Below are 25,551 nucleotides of genomic sequence, written 5' to 3'. Positions count from 1 at the left end.
GGTTTTGAACTACAAATTGCACACTCGCTCATTCACAGACTCAACATATGAAGCCTTTTTTTTTTTTATTATTTACTTAAACTCATCGGTAATAGCGTAATAGCGTAATAGCGTCGTATAGCAAGTGCTAGCGATAGATAGCGATGGCGAATAAAGGTTCGCGTGGTTGGCATTAAGCTAGCGTGATCACGTGTGTAGCGTCTTATCGTATTTCGTAATGATAGCTATGATCCATATCTCATACAGGCCACAGAGATCGACTAGAATAGATTGCGACATGCTATAAACAACTTGCTAGCTGAGTCGATCAACGATCGCGTGAGGTAATAAATGCGTTGACAGCGGAGATAGCGGTATGCGTCCGGACAACGCTACTGCGAGATGTCATTGACCTCGAGTCTAACTTAGCCTAAATTACATTTAACCACATTTAAAAGTAAATAGCGAAAACTGAGCTCCTTACTTATGTACTATCCTAACCTAGCGAAACCTATGGATATCGAAATACGTCGAAAACCGGGCAGAAATAAAAGAAATCTATGAAAATAGAAGAAAATTCTTTGCGATTGTTATTCAATAACAATCTTTTTAGCCCCTTATTTTGCGAACAAATTAAAACAGCGGGAAATAATTGAACACATCTACTGTGAACGATTTTCAATATTTGTATCAACATTTAATATTGATTCAAACATTGAAAGACAGCAATATTTAGCACGAATAATGATAAGTAATAATGATAAATAATGAAAATGATAAAACATTTTAGAAAATTCTAGGCTAAGAAGCTACCACTGATTCAAGCTATCGCGGGCTCGCAACCAAGTTCGGTTGTTCTTGGAAGATTACTGAAAAGCAAGTTGAATGCCACGACATAGTACCAAAGTAAAAAATAATTCAATAAAATGGACTATTTATCTAAGTAAAACTGATACTGTCGTGACATTCGGTGATCGAGGTTAGTACTAAGAGAAGCTCTGGAGGATTGCTATTTCAATGACACGCGTGTAGCCAAGGTTTGTTGTTCCGAAACGAAATATAATGAAGCAAAGAAAAAAGGAACAGAAAAAGAGATGATGAATAAATGGAGAAATGAAGGGAAGGAAAGGAAGGAAGGGAAGGAACGAAAGGAAGGAAAGGAAAGGAAAGGGAGGAAGGGAAGGAACGAAAGGACGAAAAGGAAGGGAGGAAGGAAGGAAGGGAACAAGGAAGGAAGGAAGGAAGGAAGGAAGGGAACAAGGAAGGAAGGAAGAAAGAAAGAAAGAAAGAAAGGAAGAAAGAAAGGAAGAAAGAAAGGAATTTAGAAAGAAAGAATGAAAGGAAGAAAGCATAAGGAAATAAATAAATGACAAATTTTTCAAATTTTAACCGTCCAGTAAAAGAAATGCCAATGTCAAATTTAGATCCCACGAATGTTACATTGAATTTTCCATGATCCAAGACCAGTTTCAAGCTCCCTCTTGCCTGCTCCGCTGCCCTTTTCCGTTCGTGACTCCAGAGCCGACAAAAGGGAACCCAAAGACAAGACCTTGGTCAAACCTGGACTGTGCCAAAGTTATTGATGTTGCAGGTAACCAAGCAACCAGTCGCTTTCCCCCTCGCTATCGTGGAGAGAAAAAGTGACAGTTCATTCGTGTCACATAATACATGGCCGGTGCTAACCTTAGAACCGAAAGACCGAACTAAACCCTAGGCGCAGTTTAAAGATGGTGTGTGAGATGAAAAAACCGACCAGCACTGCATAAAAGACAAATAGCAAATCCTCCATTCTAAATCAAACAAGACGTATTAAATAGATTTGTTGATCCAGGTCGTCTCCAGTGTTGTCCAGCGTTGCCTTAATGAAAAACTAACCTAGAATTGGCCAATTGACCTTGGCAAGTGCCAGTCAAAAACACTAAACCCCACCTAGATTCACACGTGGTAGCTTCTCCTATATATCTGTTAGGGCTTCGTATACTCAAAGCCCCGCTAATCCTAGTCCTAGTTACTAAGTTATTTCGACTTGCAATAATCAAAGATAGTGTGAAAATTAAGTGCAAAATGTTTTAGAAATGATTACTGCAGGTCAAAGTAATGTTTTTAAATGTTCCATATTTGATTTAGGAACGACTATTCACCGAACCCCTTCATAAATACAAGACACTGATACCTCGAGCAAGCGAAGCGAAACATAAACTCAAAAGTCCCAGCAATGAATTTTTCATTAAAAATAAATAAATTTAAACTTGCTCAATGATCATGTGTAAACATATGAATTACTTTTTTCAATAGTTGACCAAGTGATTCCCTTGATATAAAGCTTGCTTGAGGCCATGTACCTGGATTGGAATATAAAACGTGCATGCGTTAATACTTCGGTATAAAACTACGCCGAGAAAATTTTTTTAACACCGACTAAATTTTTTAAAAAATTGCTTCAACAATATTCGTTTTCCAATGTTAAACGTTCGACCATTTTTCTCTTAGACAACTTAATATAATCAATTTATACCAACGGCCAAATTACACAAGTCTTGGAAAGCGCGCAATGTTTGATTAAACAAATTTCCGTCAAACTTAAAACTTGTCTTGTATTTGATCGACTAATAACGAATATTATCATCTCCAAGATGAAAATATGTGAAGCAATTTCTTTTCGAGAAGGATACCGAACAAGCAACTACGTACAAGGTAGTAGAGGAAATAAAAACTTTGGATTGGCTTCGTTTATGAAATAGTATTGCAATCATTCAACTTCATATAGAATTTTGAAGTTTTGAAATATCTAATAAGGTAAAATCATATCAATTTTCTTTTATATTTTTCTACTTTTGGAGCTTATTATTTAGAAGAAAGTTCCTTTTAATATTCAAATTACTTTATGAATTGCTAAATGACCAACATAAATATATAGATGAAGTCACTGTTAATGTTGAAACGTCGTATATTTGCGTTATCCTTTATTTTGAAGAAGTTCATAAATGTTTTGGAATGAAAAGTGTTTACTTTCAAGCTTACCGTTATTATTCGTCCAACTGTTCCATCTGAGCTCGTTCTGTGAATGAAACTAAAGGCAGGCAAAGGTTATAAAACTCTTGCTCACGAGATATTTTTATGTCAATCACACCATTTCGTCCAATCAGATGCTGCTATTAAAATCATGTGATGATGCACGTGGAAAACTTTAATGTGATTGGCTTATGGTGTTTGAAATAGAAGTGAGAAGTCATGTTGGCTTGCGCATCTCGTGCATTCCTTATTTGGTAAATCTTTATGCCAATTCAGTCATGTTGCATAGAGGTGTTAAAAATGCGAGGAATAGAAAGGTTCGTGGAATTGTCATGTATGTCATGAATGCATACAAATAAGCCTTTTCATAGTTTAAGAAACGATTCCACTGCGCATGCGATTTTATCCCGAATTTCTAACCTTCTTTTGTTTAATTAAGAACAAAAGAAGGTTTAAACAAAAGGTGAGAAATTCGGGATAAAATCGCATGTGCAGTGGAATCGATTCTTAAACTGTGAAAAGGCTTATTACGCTCATATAATAGCCATTCCTGATTCCGTCTCCTCTTAGTTACTGTTGCTATGTCCCACAAGCTCAGCAAATTAATCCGTCTCTCGATCTGTCTCTACGTGGTACTCCAATTGAAGAAGCTAAAGGTGAAAAACTATTGGATTTCAAGATTAATTGCAATAGCCCTGAAAATAATGCACCGAATAGACTAGACATATTTTCAACCGATTCCGTGCGTGGCAGAGATGCAAGGGATTAGCCGATATGGTCTGGGGGCTGGCTGGTCTCTCCCCTGATGCTTTGGCTAGAACATTTTCTTGCGTAATTCGTACACCCAAGGGCAGAAGGATTTAATCGCCGTCAGGTCCGAAGTCCATACGCCGCCTCAGCTCTGCGGATGTCTCGGAGTATGGCACAGTGGAATCGTATTTTTAAAATTTCTTTTGGTGGGTTCGAATGCCATCTTAACCGCATAAGATCTTTCTCTCTTTTTTTTTAATCCATAAAGTATTAGATTTAATTCTCCAACAATAAGGAAATCCTTCTTGTGAAAAAAGATTTATTCCTAGTCGGTTGCTTATAAGCCTGTATAAGTTATCGATCCGCGCGAAAAGTAGAGCTATGCTTTCCTATCTTTCCTGGAAAAGTTTGATGACAAGAACACTTACTGCACTTGGATCATCATATGCCCGCAAAGGACTAGTGGGTGGTGCCGTGAAGACTTCTGGGTACTATTGCGCAATTTCTGCATTTTCTGACAAGGAAAATAAACAGCTACCCCCCAGTAAATAACACAATAACTAAGGATGGTAAAAAGATAATAAAATTAATTGGTGATTTGACTGAGAACATTGGGATAATTGATCTTGTTGTGTCAAAGCGCAAGATCAAATTCTTAAATAGTGTGACATCCATAACGCAAAACTGTTTAATACTGGAATACCAACGACTCTCTTCAAATTTTTATGTGCGGTTTATTTTAACGATCTCAACAATTTCCAGAATATTGATATCTAAAAATAAAAAATACCAGATGCAATTATTTTTAAACTGAATTTTAAAAGCGAACGCACGTCGAATTCTCTGTGCTGTGATTGGTTGATGGGTTTGTGCTGAGATTGGCTATTTGTTTGTTTCGTCTCCGCCCAGAACGTTTTCTTGCTGTCGGTATTCAACCAATCACACCACAGATAATCCTACGAGCGTTATATAACAGACACACCATCCAGTCTATAGAGCGTTTTCACGTGACGTCACAGCGGCCATTATGGGGTGCCAAAACAATACATTTTCTATCCTCCGGGAATTGAACTCTATCTTTATGCAAATACTCTGCAGAAAGTTTCTATTGTTTATAGCTGCCTTCTCACGTGGGTGAAAACGCTCTATACCATAGATTGATGAAGACTAGCAGTTTGACGTCCAAAGGTTGCGGTTTAACAAATGACCCTCAATAGTGAGGCAAATTAGAAAGTGTCATGTACAATCTCATACCCAGAGCTTGCGTTTCTTCTGGCCTGCGGAGAAGAACGAAGGCTTTGACATAATCCATTTTTTGGCGCATGCACAATGTTCCGGGAGTGAAACATAATCAATGAAAATCACGCTTTTAAACAGAATTCTGTGATCACTTCAGATCAAAATAAAAATTAGAAACCAGAAAAACATCGTTTTTATATTTCGCAAGTCTTTAAACGCATGCGCTCTTACATCGGAAGTCCAAGAAACCCTGGTCTGAAAAATGGATTATGCCAGCGTCCTCGTTCTTCGCCGTAGGCCAGAAGAAACGTAGGCTCTGGGTACGAGATTGTGTCATGTAATAAAATAGACCATTTCTAAGATGCGCGAACGCTTTCATAATTATCGGGGGTGCAGAGAAGAAAGCGAAGCATTTTTGGGCAGAGTTTATAAGAAGCCTTTGGAAACCATAGAGTTATAGACGATTTCTACAGCCCTTAAAGGATTTCGTCTGAAGTGAGCCTTTCCCAAAAAAAAATTAAAGTCCTGCTTCTGAACTAAAAGAAACATTAAAGTACTCCTTCGTTAACATATTTTCAAACAGTTTTTTTGTGTTTTCTATAAGAGCGCGTAAGATCTACTGCACGTGTTACTTTTGACAGCCCTCGCTCATCTCGGAACTGATCGCCATAGCTATTCCCATGATGAATAATAGTTCTCGTTCTATTAACATGACTGAGCCTTGACCACACCGCTACAGCAAAACTGGGTTTTGTAATTGTACACTTTTTTGCCACAGCATGAAGTGGAGATGGCTTTCGGGTTTATTGCACCACCACAACAAAGCTGCGTAGTTGTGTTGTATGGCGTACTTCCACAGCAAGCGTTAGTCACTCCTTTAGTCCTGACGACACCAGCGCAACAGAACTGGGACTTATAATCCAACACATGACGTCCACAGCAAGAGATGGAACTACTGTTCTTCTTTGCCAGTTTGTCACCACAGCAGATATGCGTCGCCGTGTTGTATGATGTCTGCCAACAGCATGAGTTATGGATCCCTTTGGTCTTCACTATACCCTTACAGCAAAACTGCGTCTTGTAGTCATAGATCTTACCCGCGCTCCCACAACACGAGCTTGTAGGGCTGCTTTTTGTCTTCGCCTTACCAGAGCAGCAAATATGACTGACGGTGTTGTATGGCATTTTTCCATTACAGCAAGCATTATGAGCTCCTTTCGTCTTAACAACTCCAGCACAGCAGAATTCTTTTCTGTTGGCATAAGGTTTTGTTCCACAGCATGAATTGAATTGTCCTTTTGCTGTAAGTTGACCACCACAGCAGATCTTTGTTGTCGTATTGTATGGGGTTCTACTACAGCAAGCGTTGGCTTCTCCCTTCTTCTTCACCGCACCATTACAACAGAAGTGGGTGTTGTAGTTGTATGGGGTAATTCCACAACATGAAGTAGAGTTCCCCTTTGGTATTGTCTTACCACTACAGCAAATCTGAGTTACCGTGTTGTATGGTGTTCTATAACAGCAAGCGTTATTCACTCCTTTTGTCCTCACGATACCAGCACAGCAGAACTCGGACTGGTAATCGAACACTTTATTCCCACAACATGAACTAGCGCTGCTAGCTTTCACTTTTACTTGATTGCCACAGCATATTTGGGTTGCCATGTCATAGGTTACTCGTCCGCAACATGCGTTGTTGTGTCCTTTGGGCTTGACGAGGCCTGCACAGCAGAAGTGGGAGGTATAATCGTACACTTTGCTTCCACAAATAGAAAGAGTACTATTATCATATACTTTTCCTCCAATGCAACTCTGGTTCACAGTGTTGTACGGTGTTATTCTGCAGCAAGCATTATACTTTCCTTTTGGTTTCACGACATCAGGACAACAAAAGTGGGTTTGGAAGTCGTAAACCTTTCCCCCACAGCACGAGCTAGTGGAACTAACTTTCTTTTTCACTTGGTTGTTACAGCAAACATGCGTCATATGATTGTATGGTGTTCTGAAACAGCAATGAGAAAATGTTCCGAGCACCATCGCCTTACCAGCACAGCAGAAATGAGTTTTGTAGTCGAATACTGAACTTCCACAACAAGAAATTGAGCCATTTTTCTCAAATATCTTTCCACCACAGCACATCTGGATTGCTGTATTGTACGGTTTTTGTCCACAGCAAGAGTTATGGACTCCCTTCGTCTTCAACACGCCGGCACAGCAAAAATGGGTTTTGTAGTTAAACGCAGTTCTTCCACAACAGGAGGTGAGGCGCCCTTTCTTTGATAGCTTACCACTACAGCAAATCTGGGTTGTCGTGTTGTAAGTTGTTCGCCCACAGCAAGCGTTATGCACTCCTTTAGCCTTTACCACACCAGCACAGCAGAATTGTGTGCTGTAATCAAATACAGTACTTCCACAACAAGAAGTAGAACTACCTTTTGGTTTGATTTGATTTCCACAGCAAATCTGTTTCATTGTGTTGTAAGGTTTTTGTCCGCAACAGGCGTTATGCAATCCTTTCGTCTTTAACACGCCAGCACAGCAGAACTCTTTGTTGTAGTCGAATAAAGTACTGCCACAACATGATGTAGAGCCGCCTCTTTTTGATAACTGATTACCACAGCAAATCTGGGTCAGTGTGTTGTAAGGTGTTTTTCCACAACAAGCGTTATTTACCCCTTTGGCCTTCGCCTTGCCAGCACAGCACAACTGTGTTTGGTAGTTATACGGCTCAGTTCCACAACACGAGGTAGAGCTATTTCTCTCATGAATTTTGCTTCCACAACAAATCTTAGTCTTAGTGTTGTAAGGCGTTCGTCCACAGCAACCGTTATGTTTGCCTTTAGGCTTTATTATCCCAGAACAACAGAACTGTGTCTTGAAGTCGTAGACTTTACTTCCACAGCACGAATTCGAGCCCCCTCTCGGTGATAATTGATTTCCACAGCAAAATTGTTTTACTGTATTGTATGGTTTTGTTCCACAACAAGAATTGTGGACTCCTTTAGATCTGACCACTCCAGCGCAGCAGAACTGGGTTCTGTAGTCGTATGGCGTACTTCCACAACAAGAAGTGTAATTACCCTTTGCTGTCACAAAAGCACCACAGCAAATCTGGGTTGTTGTGTTGTATGGTTTTTGTCCACAGCAGGCGTTATGCAATCCTTTCGTCAATACCACGCCAGCACAGCAGAACTCTTTGTTGTAGTCGAATAAAGTACTGCCACAACATGACGTAGAGCCGCCTCTTTTTGATAACTGATTACCACAGCAAATCTGGGACAGTGTGTTGTAAGGTGTTTTTCCACAACAAGCGTTATTTACCCCTTTGGCCTTCGCCTTGCCAGCACAGCACAACTGTGTTTGGTAGTTATACGGCTCAGTTCCACAACACGAGGTAGAGCTATTTCTCTCATGAATTTTGCTTCCACAACAAATCTTAGTCTTAGTGTTGTAAGGCGTTCGTCCACAGCAACCGCTATGTTTGCCTTTGGGCTTTATTACCCCAGAACAACAGAACTGTGTCTTGAAGTCGTAGATTTTACTTCCACAGCACGAATTCGAGCCCCTTCTCGGTGATAATTGATTTCCACAGCAAATTTGTTTTACTGTATTGTATGGTTTTGTTCCACAACAAGAATTGTGGACTCCTTTAGATCTGACCATTCCAGCGCAACAGAACTGGGTTCTGTAGTCGTATGGCGTACTTCCACAACAAGAAGTGTAATTACCCTTTGCTGTCACAAAAGCACCACAGCAAATCTGGGTTGTTGTGTTGTATGGTTGTCGTCCACGACAGCAAGCGTTATGGACTCCCTTCGTTTTCAACACGCCAGCACAGCAAAAATGGGTGTTGTAGTTGAACGCAGTTCTTCCACAGCAGGAAGTGAGACCATCTTTCTTTGATATCTTACCACTACAGCAAATCTGGGTTGCTGTGCTGTATGGCTTTTGTCCACAGCAACCGTTTTGCACTCCTTTTCTCTTTGCGACACCCCCACAGCAGAAATGGGTTTTGTAGTTGAACGCAGTTCTTCCACAACAAGATGTGAGACCATCTTTCTTTGATATCTTACCACTACAGCAAATCTGGGTTGCTGTGCTGTATGGCTTTTGTCCACAGCAACCGTTTTGCACTCCTTTTCTCTTTGCGACACCCCCACAGCAGAAATGGGTTTTGTAGTTGAACGCAGTTCTTCCACAACAAGATGTGAGACCATCTTTCTTTGATAGCTTACCACCACAGCAAATCTGGGTTGCGGGGTTGTATGATGTCCGCCCACAGCAAGCGCTATGCACTCCTTTGCTCTTTACCACGCCTGCACAGCAAAATTGTGTGCTGTAATCAAACACAGTACTACCACAACAAGAAGTATAAACTCCTCTCATCGTTAACTTACCACCACAGCAGATATGTTTTTCTGTGTGGTAGGGATGTCGTCCGCAGCACGAGTTATAGTAGAGTGCTTTTGGTTTTACGACTCCCGCACAACAGAACTGGGTCTGATAGTCGTAGACCTTTCCTCCACAACAAGATGTAGAAGGACTACTCTTATTAGATACTCTTCCCCCACAACAAATCTGTGTCATCGTGTTGTACGTCTTTCGTCCACAGCATGCGTTATGATCCCCTTTCGTCTTCACAATGCCAGAGCAACAGAAATGAGTATTGTAGTTATAGACTTTACTTCCACAACACGAGCTAGTGGGACTGTCTTTCGTCTTTACTTGTCCACCGCAGCAAATATGCGTAGCTGTGTTATACGGAGCTCTGCCACAGCAATTGTTATTCACTCCTTTAGTCATCACTTTCCCAGCGCAGCAAAACTGGGTTCGGTAGTCGTAGGCCTTACTTCCACAGCATGAAGTGGAGCTGTTTCTCTTAAACAGATTTCCACTGCAGCAAACTTCAGTCAAGGTATTGTACGGTTTCCTAACACAGCACGCGTTATGGACACCCTTGGATATTACTATTCCAGCGCAGCAGAACTGGTTTCTGTAGTCGTACACTTTACTTCCACAACAGGACATAGAGCTGCTATTTTTTGTCACCACTTTTCCGCCACAACATATCTGTGTCAGGGAGTTGTAAGTCGTCTTCCCGCAGCAATATGTATTTGATGACTTTTGTTTAACCACACCAGCGCAGCAGTATTGTGATTGACGATTGTACGAACTCTTGCCACAACAGGATATGAACTTATTGGGCTTTATTTGAGGAATTCCTGAGCAACAGATTTGAATTTTTGGTTCGTATGGATAGATTCCACAGTACTTTATTGCGGCAGCAGCTGGAAAACAAACAAAAAAAGCTTTTAGAAATAAAGATAAAGGTAAATGCCTTATTTAACGTCAGTGTTTCTTCAGATAGTAGCTGCTTTTCCAAGAATAAGCTAACGGTGGGCAATTTACCCCCCCCCCCCCCCCCCCCCCCTCCATCAGTCCTCTGTTTTAAGATCATTGAAAGCTGAAGCTACACGGAGTAGAGAGAAGTGCCATTTAAAACAGATGTGAAGATCCTGAGTGTCAAATCCGCGTGGACCTCTAGCTTCGAAAGCCGCGCACTAATCAACCAAGCTACGCCAAATTAAACGATTGCAAGGTGACATTGGTTTGTATTGCATTGATAGAAAAGAATGTGTTGGTGACTTTACTGGTTTGCTAAGACTAAACACATAACTTATAGATGGCCATCATAGTCACTTTAAGACAGTTGTCAATCAAAGATTTGATGTATATTATCACTTAAATATCATTGCCTAATAGCTAAGTATGATATTTACCCGGGGGTGGGGAGGGAAGGGGGGCACTAGAGGTGGTTCAGTGATAGGGATGCGCTGCTGGGATCCTAAAACCCTGAGCCTATCTAAGACAGGAATATCTTGGGGGGGGGGGGGGGGGGGAACAGGTGACTGACTACTTTTCAACATTCGATTTGAGCCCACGATGTGCGCGCTCAAAAACCGCTGAATAATCTGCAAGATTTTATTGAAGAATCGTACACGTTTTGAACTTCAAGAGGGCAAAACCCTCAAATTTTGTACGAGACTCTATATATATATTGTGTGTGTGTGTGTGTGTGTGTGTGTGTGTGTGTGTGTGTGTGTGTGTGTGTGTGTGATTTTCCGGAATAACAGGTAATATGCCATTATTTTTTAAAGTTTAAAACAATTCTCTTTATTAGAACAATGTAAAAAATCGTTCTGTTTGTTTTGTCATCAATTTTTACGATAACTTACAAACCCGTAGAACCTGAACAAAAAAATGTTTGTTAATCGAAGTAATCCGGGCGGACGTAGTCCTGAGAAGGACTGTTTGATGTGACTGACATTTCGACAACCTGAGCGGAAGTCATCTTCAGAGTCAAGTGAAGAATAAAAGTCAGATTGGTCATATTTATACTGCCACGATAACAATAGCCTAATTACATGAAGAAGCGTAAAAATGTTTTTCCATTGTCTACAATAGTTTATTAAAACAAATTTACATCAGTATTTTATAAATATAGTTAAATTTTTTTTTTTTTTTTTTTTTTTTTTTTTTTTGGAGAGAGCTTGGATTTCGCCATTTTTCTTCCAAAATTGTACAAACACATGTCATTCCCAAGGGCGGATACAGCCAAAAATTTTAAAGGGGGGGGGGGGGGGGGGGCTAATTGAGTTTCTTCCGTCAACACGACGGAAAACAATAACAAAAGTATCTAATTCTTCAGTTTTGTTTTGCTTTGTTTTTTTCTGCTGAAGGAAGGCTGAAGCCCCCCATCCCCTCCCCCCCCCCCCCCACCTTCCCCTGGATCCGCCCTTGATTCCAGAGTGATAATCTCAAAGCTCACAATCTTGGGAAACCCCATTTTTTTCTTTGCATTTTTGAAATCAGTATTAAATTTCAGGTTAACAAAGTTTCAATTTTCAATTTTCTGTTTATTATTTACTAAAGTAGTCAGCCACCTTAAAGTCTAAAGTCCCAAAAACCATACCTATCCAGTGGAACAACCCCGTATAGGCACCGGCATCCCCGTATAGATTATTTATGGGAGTACACCCGGGGACCCGGGGATATTTAAGCTTACAAGTACCGAGAAAAATATTTTCACGATAAACAATACTAACCAGTAAAATAATCAAAAAGAATGACACATTTTGGCGAAAAAGAGAGAAAAAAATTAGAGAAAAGTTTTCATGAGCGCGCGTTTAATGGCGTAGAGATGTAGTATTATAAAAGAATCGAGTTCTTTTCAAAAAGGTGACTCCAACATAATTGCTAGTGAATTTCGCGATTTTTTAACTTGTTGCTCGTATTGCGTCAAAAACACTTGCCGGATATTTCTGAATTCAGCACATAATAATAATAATAATAATAATAATAATAATAATAATAATAATAATAACTTTATTAGTGTCTCTAATCTTCTAGCCGGGCACAAGTGCCCTACTAATCGGGGAGACACATGTAATAACACCAGCATTTAGGCTTTTAACAGTGTATTCAAAAAAATTTTTTGAGTTGCGTTTACCATTACGGGAAGATATTCTAATATAATAACAATAAATAAATAAATAAATAAATAAATAAATAAAATAAATTAATAATAATAATAATAATAATAATAAGGCTGTGTTCATGATGTATACCAGAGGGGAAGGGGGGGGGGGGGGCAGGTGAAATTTAAGGGGGATCGGGAACATTTTTGTAGGAAAAAGGTGGGGATGGGCAAATGTTTATCAGAAAAATGGGAGGGATGCGCAATTTTTGAAAGAAGCTACAAGCTTTGCTTAGGGGGTATGGTATTTTTTTTGCATGACTTTAAGGGGGGTGTTAAGAATTATTCTGGACATTTCAAATTTTCACCTGCCCCCCCCCCCCCCCCCCCCCTCTGCCAAACATTATGGACACAGCCTAAGTAAAATTTATATAGCGCCATTTCATTTGTGAAATTCAACAGCGCTTTACATAGAATATAATAACTAATAAATACGATAAAATATATCAACACTTCTATCACAAGATATTCTAACAGTGGTTTTTCACAATATTGTCCTCCTGCTCGCTAAAAAAGACGATCGATTTTCATGAAACTTCAGATCGTTGGTAATTTGATGGCCATAATTCTGTCTGCCGAGTTTCGAGAAAATCTAACGAGCGCAAGTAGTTGTGCGGCAAAACAGGCCGAAAAAATAGCATAAAAATGCGTTGCATAAATTTTCTGCATGAGCATCTATATCTATTTACGAGCCGCATGTTCAGACGTTTTTCAGTCGAGTCAGTCACTCACCCGTTGCAAGCATGAAGGTCAACGTCAAAATCAGGACGATCTTCATTGTTTATGAAGCCGGGAAAAATACTTTTTCTTGTCTTTATCCAGTAACCTCTGTATTAAAAAAAGAAAGCATTTTAACACTGAATGCGCGCAGTTGTGTTTTAAGGTCTTAAAGGACGTTAATGGGCAAAAGAGTGTTTTTCGTATGAGTGGTAAACATAATAAAGCGCCTACACGGTATAAGAATGGTTTTAGAATAAGTAGGAAACGTACGATACTGACTTAAAGCACGTAGGCCGTTCGGTGACATGGAAATGGCTTTCCATAAGAATGTTTTCTTTTGAGTAGGAATCGTACAGTACTGACGGACATAAAAGCACTAACACGGTACGCCATGCTTTGACATTGGAATGGCTTCTCATTAGAATTGACGGACATAAAGCGGGCATAAAGCACTTACAGGACATAAAGCACTTTAAAATCGACAGCAAGCTCTCCCAGTCGACTACGAGATATGCCTATCGATAGTAAGCTGTCCTAACTTGATAGTAAGCCATTCTATTTGACATCAATTGCTATATATCCCAATCGATAGTTAGCTATTTTCTTTGACATAAGCACTATATTATATCTATACCAATCGATAATAAGCAGTTCCGATCATAACCAAGCTATTCGATATCTATAGCTAATCTGTTCAACGTATGTGTATTTTTGGTGGTGATGGCGGCCCATACGGTACGGCTACGAATTTGCCATATTAAAAATAAAAAAATAAAATAACGGGGTTCTTATAAAGTGCATCTTACATGATCTCAATGTGCTTCACAATGATGACCAAGGGAGGACTTTACGGGCTGCGTATTTAGGCGCCAGTAGCAGCCGTGCAGCTTACAATCATGAGTGATTTGTTAGTAAGTTAGTATTAATGCCTCCAAATTGGGATAGGCTGTTGAACCGGGAGACAATCCCCTACTCTTACACGAATGATTCAACAGGTTCTTTTATGTCCCCCATATATATTATTATTTCCCACTCGTACGACTAAAACCACTCTAAGATCTCATTATTGTAGTGACTTTCATGTTATAAGAACTGACATACTTACCTTGCTTTACCGTAAGTCGATCAATATATAATGAGGTCGATGGACTGAGCACTGACCTGACTGAAGAGTATTTATAGAATTTCTCCACATGCGCACGTGCGACCGGAAACCTTTTTCCCAACTTGATAACAATAGTTATCTGTGAGCACAGTCAACTACGCTCTGAAAGGAAGTAAAACTACAGAACGGAAGTCGAAACACATGGCTCCAGAAAAATGTGGATTTTGAACGTGACATTAGAGATCTTATTGACGTTTTTTTTTTTCTTCCCGCAAACGGCAAACATGACCACGTTTTCCTGTATTTCATGCCACTTTTCTGCAAACCGTCTCTCGAAAGACAAACTGTATGTTAAATCTTTTACTCCGACGAAGGACTAACGTCAGTAAGTTTTTTCATCTTTTCACGGTGTATAATTTACCCTTTTATCATTACTGTTTCAGTAGAAACACCGACGTAGCTCACACTAGTTTTTAGCTAGTTATCTCTTCTGTATGTTAAATCATTACTGTAAAGGAAACACAATCTATTAAAAAATATATCAACCTTTATCATTTTTAAAATAAAAATCTTAAGTTGCGTAGGGTCGCAACGCAGGCTATAAAATTCTATATATAGTACGGCGTACCGTGCCGTAACTCAGTATTGTGATTGGACAAATTTAATCTCTCGTTCTGTGAATGTTTCAAGTGGATGTCCTTTTAGGGACGGACCATTAGAAGGGGGGTTACGAAAAAAATATCAAGCAAAGCACTTCGTTATGTCTGTCAGTACGGTACGATTATGGGAAGCTATTCCAATGTCACAGCATGTCGTAGCGCGTAAGAAGCGTGTATGATTCCTACTAAAAAGAAAACATTCTTAGGGATGGTTTGATTAAATTCAAAAAAAAAATCACTTAGCACTTCAAATATCGCGCAACTTCTCTTTTCACTAAAGGAGCATTGAGCAAACACAAAAGAAAATTGCCTGCAGTGGTTGTTAGCAACAACAAAAATTTGCAACATCAAATTCCTAAACGTTCCGTGAGCTTGACCGTGACCTTGTACGTGAGTGGATGACAGTGCCGGGAAGGCATGCATACGAAATTCTGATATAATTCTAGTCTGGAAGTGTTTTTACTCCTGTGTACATGTTCCGCAGGGGTGGGGAGAGGGGTGAGAAGCTACTGTACACAGACTAAAAGAGAGTTAGTTCGATTCTTATAGAGCCCATGCAGTAAAACCATGAAATAAAAACAAAGTTGATACTGACAAATAGCACTATTTAGTGACTAATAGTTGCTATCACTCAACCAGAACATTCATCATACGAAGACAAATACACAAGAGACCATTTGTGTCTTTTGTTTAATAAATGTTCTGGTTGAGTGATAGCAACTATTAGTCACTAAATAGCTACTATTTGTCAGTATCAACTTTGTTTTTATTTCATGGTTTTAGACCTCTAACTCAGTTATTGAAATACCAAGTTCAGAAAATATGAGTATAATTAGATAATTGAAGAAGAGGTTTTAGGAATTTATTCTGCACCATTTTTTTTAATATTTTTAAAATATTTTTTGTAACAATCGTCCCCACGCATTTTTTTAAAAACATTTTGACGTTTGCTCGATATTTTATTCGTAGGTCAGTGTGCTTGCTCGACATATTTTTGGAATTTACGAAAAAAAACAAAAAAAACTACAGGGTCAATGGCGTTTCGCAATCCGTACTGATCAGTTATCGATTTTAAATTACATCATTTACGGTCTCATAATGAATTTTAAGAAAGTTTAGCTCTTAAAAATTTAGACCGTAACATCTTGCTAGCCTGCGTGTAGCCGTTTATTTCTCCGTAATAGAGTTTTAGATTTACGTTCACGGCAAACGTGAAACGTCAGTTGACCAGTAAAATATTCTTTTAAATTACTGAGTATTTGCGCTTGGTGAGAAGGTTTGTAAAAGGTAAAATAAAATACAGGAAAACGATGAAAACGTGGTCACGTTTGCCGTTTGCGGGGAGAAAAAAAAGTCAATCTAAAACTCTCTAATAACCGTAGATAAACGGCTGCACGTAGGCTACATCTTGCCGGCCAAGGTTGAGAACGTCATTTATATTTTTGAGCAGTGAGCGAAAAAAAAAAAAGGTCAGTTAAGGTTTCTTTACTTTATTTCACATTTTCACGATTTCATTGAGCTTTGTAAGTATCGCGTACGCACTAAAACATGGAATGACCTAAAACCACCTAAAAGTAAGGCAAAACTACCCAGAAACAACAAGTCACGTTCATAAAATACGAGAATAGAACAAAGCCTTCACCCCCCCCCCCCCCCCACCAAAAAATCTTACTCTCCCTGGTCCCCTTATACATCTATGGATTAAAGTCACGTTTTTTCAATGCTTTTTGTTGTCCAGTAATCACTAATCATCATGATGAATCTACATAATGAATTTTGTTAATAACTGGAAAAAAATATGAATATCATGACTAATAAATACATTATAATCGACCATTCGTATATATAATCGATCTTCCTTTAGGGCCAACGACATCGTGCCTACAAGATGGAACAGCCACACACCACATGCACACACATGCAGTTGTGCCAATGATGCCGCTTACGCAATGTTGACTCACGTATTTTCCTCCTACAAGATATAGAAATATAGATAAGTTATTGCTTGGGAACGAGGTTATTCCGGGCGAAAGACCCTTTCGCCCGGAATAACCTCGTTCCAAAAGCACTATAACTTATCTATCTTGGTTTTCACCTACGTCATCATGAATTCCAAAAGCGTAAATTCGCATTATAATGAAATACAAGTTTTATATTCTTGTAAAGCGGTCCAAACTACATATTCTGGCCAAATTCTAAGGCTGTAAAGCATTTCGTTGCGGAGCTATAGGCGAGTAAACATGACGCAATTTTTTGTTAAAATGTATGGAGAGGCCATCTTGGTGTTCTAAGTTGGTACACCATCATGGCGGACGAAATTCCAAAGGCTTAAAATGATGGAATATTTAATACGTTTGAATATTTTTCACTTAAATATACCTTAAATAGATCTTTCAAACTTGTCTAAGGGAAAATCTTTCAACTAGAGTAAATTATTTTAATATTTTCATCGCTATTTACATACACGTGACGGCATTGCGTGACACAAACACAACCTTTATAACTCGGGAACCAAACATCAAAATGACTCGAGATTTTTTCTTGTGACTTATAACACTGATTTCTAAAACATACCTGAGAAATGTCTTTATACGATCTATAGTTTAGATTTTGATGTTTTAATGACGTCATGTGAAAACCAGCAATATCTTGTATTTCATAAGTGCTACTAGTCTCCCCCACAGCCGCTTTCAGTGTCGTCACGCAACGCTTTCTCCCCTGAGTGTGCTACGCGGTCCACATATTCTCATCTATTTTCCTTCATTTCCGTTGCTCAGATTATCAATGAATATCGATTTTTTCCTCGAACAATTTTCTAGCTTCGTAAAGGCATTAACACGCTAAAAACAACAACAAACAATTGATTTCTTCTTATATCGAAATTCGTCGGGTAAAGAAATTATAAAAAAAAACCTGACCTCACATCCCCCTCCACCCGAATAATGAGGTTTTGTTCTAAAGTATAAATAGAATGACCTCGTATTTTGTGAACGTGAGTGTAAAAACATGACTTTAAAGATTTGATTTTTTGTTTTTGTTTTTCGTGGGGGGGGGGGGGGGAGGTGAAGGCTTTGTTCTATTCTCGTATTTCATGAACGTGACTTGTTGTTTCTGTGTTGTTTTGCCTTACTTTTAGACATTTATGGCTTGTTTTAGGTGGTTCTAGATTGTTTGTGAGGTGGTTGTTGGTGGTTTTGGGTGGTTTTAGGTGGTTTTAGGTCATTCCATGTTTTAGTGCGTATGATAAGTACCGCCATACATTTGCCATATTAAACGTGACACCACAGAAACCTTGCTTGGGCTACCTGTGAGACAGAGTAAACTACTGAAGCCCCAAAATGACTGCTACGATTTAAAACCATTACAATTTCGTTTGCTTATACTTTATATCCTATACTGAACTGGTTAGTTATTTCTTAAAAGATATTTGCGCAGTCGCATGCAGAAAGGATGAGATTGTATTTTATCTCTTAATGATCAATAATATCCCTCCCAACCCCCACCCCCGCGGTTTCTGGATTGTTTCACCTAATGGACGCCAGATTTGTGCCAAGAAACGATGGTGACCACATGTCTTAGGAACACGCCGGTGTGCACTCATTGAATGATATTTCTTTGCAATAAAGGTCTGTTTTTGCCAAGAAGTTTTAACGAAAAAGCTGCACGAGACATTCTGGGCTTCAATCAACTGACAACAACTCCGTACGTGACAGGAGATAACGTCAAGTAAAACCACTTAATAGGACGTGAATTTTTACATTTCCTGTTGTCAGTACTGTAACAGCAAAACCGACATTTTTTGCACCGCAATACGACTATATAAAAGCACGATGCAGAGAAATAAATATAAACCATCAGGACTTCAGGAAAGACACTTTCTTGGACGACGACACGCAGAAAAGAAATTGCTACGATGAAGTTCTTTGGAGTTGTAGTACTGCTGCTGGTTGCTCTTTGCTTGATGGCACAAGCTAAAGGTAAGCATAAAAAAATTGCCAAAAGTTTAAACACTCGTTTAATACTGTGTGCACAAATTCTGCATGAATACTGATACGGCGTCAATCTTGAATGGGGGCAAACGAAGAAAATTTATAAAAAATTGACATTTGATCATGATTTATTTTACATCGTGAATTTGCATGTTGAATTACGTAAAACACAATGTGCAATATTTTAAACTACAAAGTTGAATTGCAAAATTTACAATAATGAATTGAGCGACTACATCCAATGTTCTATGCACACAACTCTCCACTCACATGTTGATGTTGGGATCTCCCACTACATCCAATGTTCTATGCACACAACTCTCCACTCACATGTTGATGTTGGGATCTACCACTACATCCAATGTTCTATGCACACAACTCTCCACTCACATGTTGATGCTGGGATCTACCACTACATTCAATATTCTATGCATACAACTCTCAACTCACATGTTGATGTTGGGATCTACCACTACATTCAATATTCTATGCATACAACTCTCAACTCACATGTTGATGTTGGGATCTACCACTACATCCAATATTCTATGCACACAACTCTCCACTCACATGTTGATGTTGGGATCTACCACTACATTCAATATCCTATGCATACAACTCTTCACTCACATGTTGATGTTGGGATCTACCACTACGTTTAATATTCTATGCACACAACTCTTCACTCACATGTTGATGTTGGGATCTACCACTACGTTTAATATTCTATGCACACAACTCTTCACTCACATGTTGATGTTGGGATCTACCACTACGTTTAATATTCTATGCACACAACTCGCAACTTAAATGCTAATTTAGGATCCACATCTTTTCAGATATGAGAAGTGGACGCATGCGCAGATGGCCAAGTAAAGCTGTTTGTGGATTTCAATCGTACAACCCAGCGTTCCAAATGTGCTGCGCTGGACGTCTACAGTTTAAAGGTTCTAACAATGCCTGTTGTGGAACCCAAGCCTACAATACTAGATTTCGAATGTGCTGCGCTAGACGTCTACAGTTTAAAGGTTCTAACAATGCCTGTTGTGGAACCCAAGCCTACAATACTAGATTTCGAATGTGCTGCGCTAGACGTCTACAGTTTAAAGGTTCTAACAATGCCTGTTGTGGAACCCAAGCCTACAATACTAGATTTCGAATGTGCTGCGCTAGACGTCTACAGTTTAAAGGTTCTAACAATGCCTGTTGTGGAACCCAAGCCTACAATACTAGATTTCGGAGCTGCTGTAACGGAAGATTGTGCTAAATAGCTAAGGAAAATTGAGGTTAAAAATGATAGTATTAGGAACACAGAAATAGATAAGATATCATATACCGTGTGCATTAATGATAGAAGATGAATTACCATTAAAATGAGAATTTATAAAATGAGATTGTTACTTTTTTTCCATTAAGATCTAAGACATTAATTTGAAGATTGTGCTAAATAGCTAAGGAAAATTGAGGTTAAAAATGATTTTTATGAACACAGAAATAGATATCATATACCGCGTGCATTAATGATAGAAGATGAAATACCATTAAAATGAGAATTTATAAAATGAGATTGTTACTTTTTTTCCATTAAGATCTAAGACATTAATTTTTTTTCAAATATTTGACATGTATCCTTTTATCAACCTGCTCATTCACTCATTCATCCATCCATCCATCCATCCATCCATCCACCCACCCACCCACCCATCCATCCATCCATCCATCCATCCATCCATCCATCCATCCATCCATCCATCCATCCATCCATCCATCCATCTCTTCGTTCACTTATCCCTCCTCTCCCATCTATCCCTCCATTCCCTATTTCATTTACAGTCTCAAGCTTCCCATAAACGAGGGGCTTCTCCCCTAAATTCTTTCTTTCACTTTGTCCAGATACTTCTTCAACAATCTGCACGTCATACCAAAATAGCCATCTCTGTCATGTAAGCTTTGAATGGCTTTATCGAATCTTCCTTTGAGACGTCTAAAATGTTCCTTCGCACGCTCGATTCCTGCATTTGCAGGAGATATGAAGCGATCGTCGATGAACTTGTACACAATGGTCTTCATGAACCAAGCTTTAAATCTCAAGTACAAACAAACGTACAAGCAGTGCACTGTAGAGAAAAAGGAAAAAAAAAAGTTTTTTAATGCTCTGGCAGGAAAGAATGCTCAGCATCCAAGAGTCAAGATTGCAGACGATTAAAGTCCTTTACAATTTCTTTTACGCACTTTAATAAAACGTATTCTGACGTCATGTCATCATCGTCATTATAAACAACATAAGTCTTCGTTGTCATCATTTTCATCAACATTGTCTTCGTTGTCATCATCATTATCATCGTCACCATTATCATTACACCGTCGTCATCGTCTTCATCAATCATCATTCTTATCATTTTGGTTGTCGTCATCATCATATTGATCATCAACACCCTCATCATCATCCTCATTATATTCCATTAAAAATGCTTATTACATATCGACTAGTAGATTGAAAGTACCACGTTAGATAATGCACCGTCGTCATCATCATAATGTATCATTATCATCATCAACACTGTCATCATTATAATCATCATATTCCATTCAAAATGTTTATTGCATACAGACAAGTAGATCAACCGCACTATGTTAGAGTACGCGTCCTCTTCGTCACCTTCATCACCATCATCATGTATCATCATGTATCATCACCTTTATCATCATCTTTATCATAAACATCATCATCATCCTCATTGTATACTTATATTCTATAAAAATGCTCATTACATACAGACAAGCAGCATAAAAAGCACCAAGTTAGAGCACGCGCTGATAACAACAACAGGAGTAGAGTTAATGAAGAGATCGTAACTTGGGTCAGCGTTTTCCAGGTTTATCTTGAGGTACACGCCCAGGCTTATGTTGATAAAGGTTACCAGGAGGCTTGAAAGGTGAAGGAAGTTGTCAAAATGGTCGATGATTGGTCTTCGGAAAGCAAACACAACAACGTACATTCCTAGGATATAATCATGAAAAAATATGTTGGAGGGTAGTTGGATAGATAGATAGATTTAACAAATAGACATTAGGTTTTTATGTGTCTGTCCTCTTGTTGACGATCCACGAGACTAGCCGAGTATTATCAAGGATATATTCAATGTAAAAAGAGTTACTAATATTGGTTGATGCAGAGATCATAATCCTTCAATTTTGACTTGAATTTACTCAGGGACTTCTCTTCTTTGAAAGAAAGTGTAAGAGAATTCCATAATTTAGCTCCCGAAAAGACAAAGCTTTTCATATAATAATCTGTACGCGGAATTTGTAAATCAAGTTTTGTTTTCTCTCTCAAACTATAATGTTCTGAGGCATTGCTATTAGCGAATAGCTCTGTCAAATATGAAGGTGCATGGCCATTCATGATCTAGTGCATCAATAATTGCTTTGTCTTGAGTTCTTTTAATATTTAATGGCTGCCAATTAAGCTTCTTTAGTATGGAAGAATATATCTATATATTTATTTATTTAGCTTTGCCATTTAAACACCCACGCATACACACGCAGACACACACAAACACTTTATATATAACATATATATATACATAATGGCTGGGAATCCACTACAGCATGTGCCAATTACCGTGGTCCCTCACATATATATTTACATTTAAAGAAAATGAGTTTTTTTGTTGTTGTTTGTTTTTGTTTTTTGTTTTGTTTTCTCTGTGTGGATGGTTGAAATGAGATGGATGCATGTTTTGATGAATGGACGAACGAATAAATAAGTAAATGAATGGGAGGATAGAACGATGGACGGATGCATGCCTTAATGAATAGATATTATAAAATAATTGGGATGGTACGCGCGCTACGATTGGCCGAAAACTATGTTTGATGAGGGTATCAAAACACGCTCGCGTCATCCTTTACAAATACATCACAATAATACGATTTTTTTTCTTTTTTTTTTTTTTTTTTTTTTTTTTTTTGACGTGTTTGTTATTTTATAAAACAGATCAAAAAACAGTTTTTGATCTGTTAAACCAACAAGAAGAAAAATGTTTACCTGATATCACTGAAGATATCCCAATGGAAGACCTCGTCACTTTTCCCGTCAAGACTATACAAGAAGTGATCAGTAGTTTCCAGAAGATCTCAATCATTTCCCAGTACCACAGCTCTTGCTCGTAGTTCTCATACAAGAACTTGGCACCTTTCGCCAAGCCATCTCCGTGTACAAAGATCAAACCTATATCCTCAGGAGAGGAAACTTTTAACGTGGCCAAAAATTTCAAAACCTTAGATTCGTTTCCGTCAGCTAAAAGTTCCATTTTAGAAATTTTTTTTTGACTTTGAGCAATTTCGAATTTTTCATGAATGGAATCTCTGTTTTTGATCACTTGGTTACTAAGTAACGCAATCTTATTGTTGCTAAGCAACCCCTGTTGCAGCGTTGTAATGAATACTTTCGTGTAATTCACCCCATGCCACTTCTCCTTTCTTTCGTTGTTACGTAACGACTTCGTTACTTTGTCAAAATCTCCTTTGTTTTCACTTAAATTTTTAGTGAGTTTTTCAGCCACTTTATAAAATTCATCTGTCTTAAGGGAGCTGTATTTTTCATCTCTTTCGTCTTTCTTTTCTTTTTTGTTTTCAAGATTCATTTTTTCACTCTGTTTGTCAATCCTTTCCGAGTCTTTTCCCTCGTGGCCGTCTTTCGGTTTCTCTATTATTACTTTCACTTTGGGGATCTTCTCTATAACCTGGATTCCTGGGGAAATCTTCTCCTTTGCAGCCTTATTGGACAATTCATCGATGGAATGAGGCGTTTTGTCTCTAAATTTTAGTTGTTCGTAAACTTCGTGTAATTTCTTTACAGGATCATCTTTTAGATCTCCTTCATTGAGAACCACTTCCTGTGCATTATTAGTCTTCTCAATGTTTATGTTATTGCTTATTTCTTGAGCTTCCGCGGTCTGCGATTGCAAGATTCAACTTGAGTTTCTTAGGATCACTCCGATCAACATGTAAGTCATCATCACGATTATCATCATCGGAATCATCTGCATCTGAGTGATCACCATCATCAACATCATTGAACTTTTTTATTTTCTTTATCGCCAAAATGTAAAGTCGATTTCGCTTGTAGGTTCTCCATAGAATGAGAACGCTTAAGGTACCGATAGTGACGGGATATAGTAGGCAAAGGTACGCCAAGCCAATGTACCTAACATTGAAACAAGACAGTAGGTAAAAAGATTAGACTAAAAAAAGCGGGCAAAAATGAAGCTCCGTTCATGATCAATATATACAGCACGCATTCACAGTGATCGACAAGTTTTTCTCACACTTCTTGAGTGCTTTCGGTGCTGCCTAAATGCATTCCTGAACGCACCAAGGAAAAGCTGTTTTATCATATGCAAAGAGAAACTCTGTTGTTATAGTTTTATTTCTTACACTCCTTCGTAAAGCCAGCTGCGCGTGCGGATTGCATCAGCATCTTGCTATGATCACAAATACAGCACAGTTCTCAACCAATCAGAGCGCGCAAGGCGTAGCGACTGTATAATAAAGTATATATTATAGCATACCTGTTGTATTCCTTCTCGAAGCATATTACCCTGTAATCAGCCTTCAGATACCAAGCACAGCGAGTATTCTTGTTATCAGCGCACAAGTAATGACAGTTAGCTGGGAAGAGCTGTACGATACTCAAACAAGTAGTCGGAAACGTAAAGAATAAGAACAGGTACACGTATCTACAGACATTTTCTATTATCGACTGTTCCTTGGCTCTCTTCTTGTCAGAATGCGTGCGTGTCGGGATACAACGTATTCTGAGCTTGTAGACGATCCAGCCGACAAGTATGACTAGTAGGTTGATGGTAACATAGGTGATCATCTTGTGGAAGGCAGTAAAACGAAGGTTGGGGATGATGCATTGTGGAGGAATGAATTGGAGGACATCCAGTTGGATTAGCTGCAAAGAAACCTATCTATCTTAGAAATATGGACAAGAATATGTACTTGAAGTGCACGCATGCGCAAACGCTTTCCCTGGTGTCTGAAGATGCTGCTGGAGATGAAGATAGTTTGATGACAATGGTGGTGATTATATGATGATGACAATGACGTTGATTATGATGTTGATGATGGTCCGTGATGATAATGATGAAGATTGCATTGATGTTGGTGTTCATGATGAAGTTGACAATGATGATAACGTTGATGATGATGACAACATTGATGATAATGAAAACTCTAATGACGACAATGATGATGGTGATGATGACGATGATTATAATGACGTTGAAGGCAATGACGATGATGATGAGAAAGATGATGTTGGTGGTGGTGATGATGATGATGGTGATGATGGTAATGATAATGATAATGATGTAGGTGATGCTGGTGATGATAACGATGATGATAATGATGGTGACTACATATCATCATTATTACTAACCTTAGCATATTCCCCAGTGATAGACATAGGATAAGGCCATTCAATATATGGAAACGACTCCAGCATACACGGCGTCAAGTGATAAAAACCAACGATGATTTTCAGCTTTG

General features: G+C 38.7%; 4 protein-coding genes across 4 annotated transcripts; 1 reads left to right on the top strand and 3 right to left on the bottom strand.

The window, feature by feature from the left end:
- Positions 1-4,455: 4,455 nt before the first annotated feature.
- On the bottom strand, positions 4,456-14,456 carry LOC116287633 (uncharacterized). The gene is made up of 3 exons (XM_031694316.2): positions 14,343-14,456; positions 13,250-13,345; positions 4,456-10,268 (listed from the first exon to the last, which is right to left on the bottom strand). Exons 2-3 carry the CDS (start codon positions 13,293-13,295, stop codon positions 5,686-5,688), a joined length of 4,629 nt encoding a protein of 1,542 aa, XP_031550176.2. The 5' UTR covers positions 13,296-13,345; positions 14,343-14,456; the 3' UTR covers positions 4,456-5,685.
- Positions 14,457-18,819: 4,363 nt separating this feature from the next.
- LOC148905386 (uncharacterized) lies at positions 18,820-20,382 on the top strand. The gene is made up of 2 exons (XM_089039937.1): positions 18,820-18,978; positions 19,830-20,382. The coding sequence occupies exons 1-2, from the start codon at positions 18,915-18,917 to the stop codon at positions 20,255-20,257; spliced, it is 492 nt and encodes a 163-aa protein (XP_088896063.1). The 5' UTR covers positions 18,820-18,914; the 3' UTR covers positions 20,258-20,382.
- Positions 20,383-20,856: 474 nt separating this feature from the next.
- Positions 20,857-23,905, bottom strand: LOC116287629 (uncharacterized). The gene is made up of 3 exons (XM_031694312.2): positions 23,042-23,905; positions 21,767-21,991; positions 20,857-21,107 (listed from the first exon to the last, which is right to left on the bottom strand). The coding sequence occupies exons 1-3, from the start codon at positions 23,637-23,639 to the stop codon at positions 20,857-20,859; spliced, it is 1,074 nt and encodes a 357-aa protein (XP_031550172.2). The 5' UTR covers positions 23,640-23,905.
- LOC148905385 (uncharacterized) lies at positions 23,905-25,532 on the bottom strand. Its single transcript, XM_089039925.1, has 3 exons — positions 25,442-25,532; positions 24,567-24,955; positions 23,905-24,202 (listed from the first exon to the last, which is right to left on the bottom strand). Exons 1-3 carry the CDS (start codon positions 25,505-25,507, stop codon positions 23,923-23,925), a joined length of 735 nt encoding a protein of 244 aa, XP_088896051.1. The 5' UTR covers positions 25,508-25,532; the 3' UTR covers positions 23,905-23,922.
- Positions 25,533-25,551: the final 19 nt, after the last annotated feature.

The sequence above is a fragment of the Actinia tenebrosa genome, unplaced genomic scaffold (genome assembly GCF_029948245.1).
Source record: "Actinia tenebrosa isolate PJP-AT-01 unplaced genomic scaffold, QUT_ActTen_1.0 PGA_scaffold7__59_contigs__length_16204524, whole genome shotgun sequence".
NCBI lineage: Eukaryota > Metazoa > Cnidaria > Anthozoa > Actiniaria > Actiniidae > Actinia > Actinia tenebrosa.
This window is presented reverse-complemented; position numbering and strand designations above follow the sequence as displayed.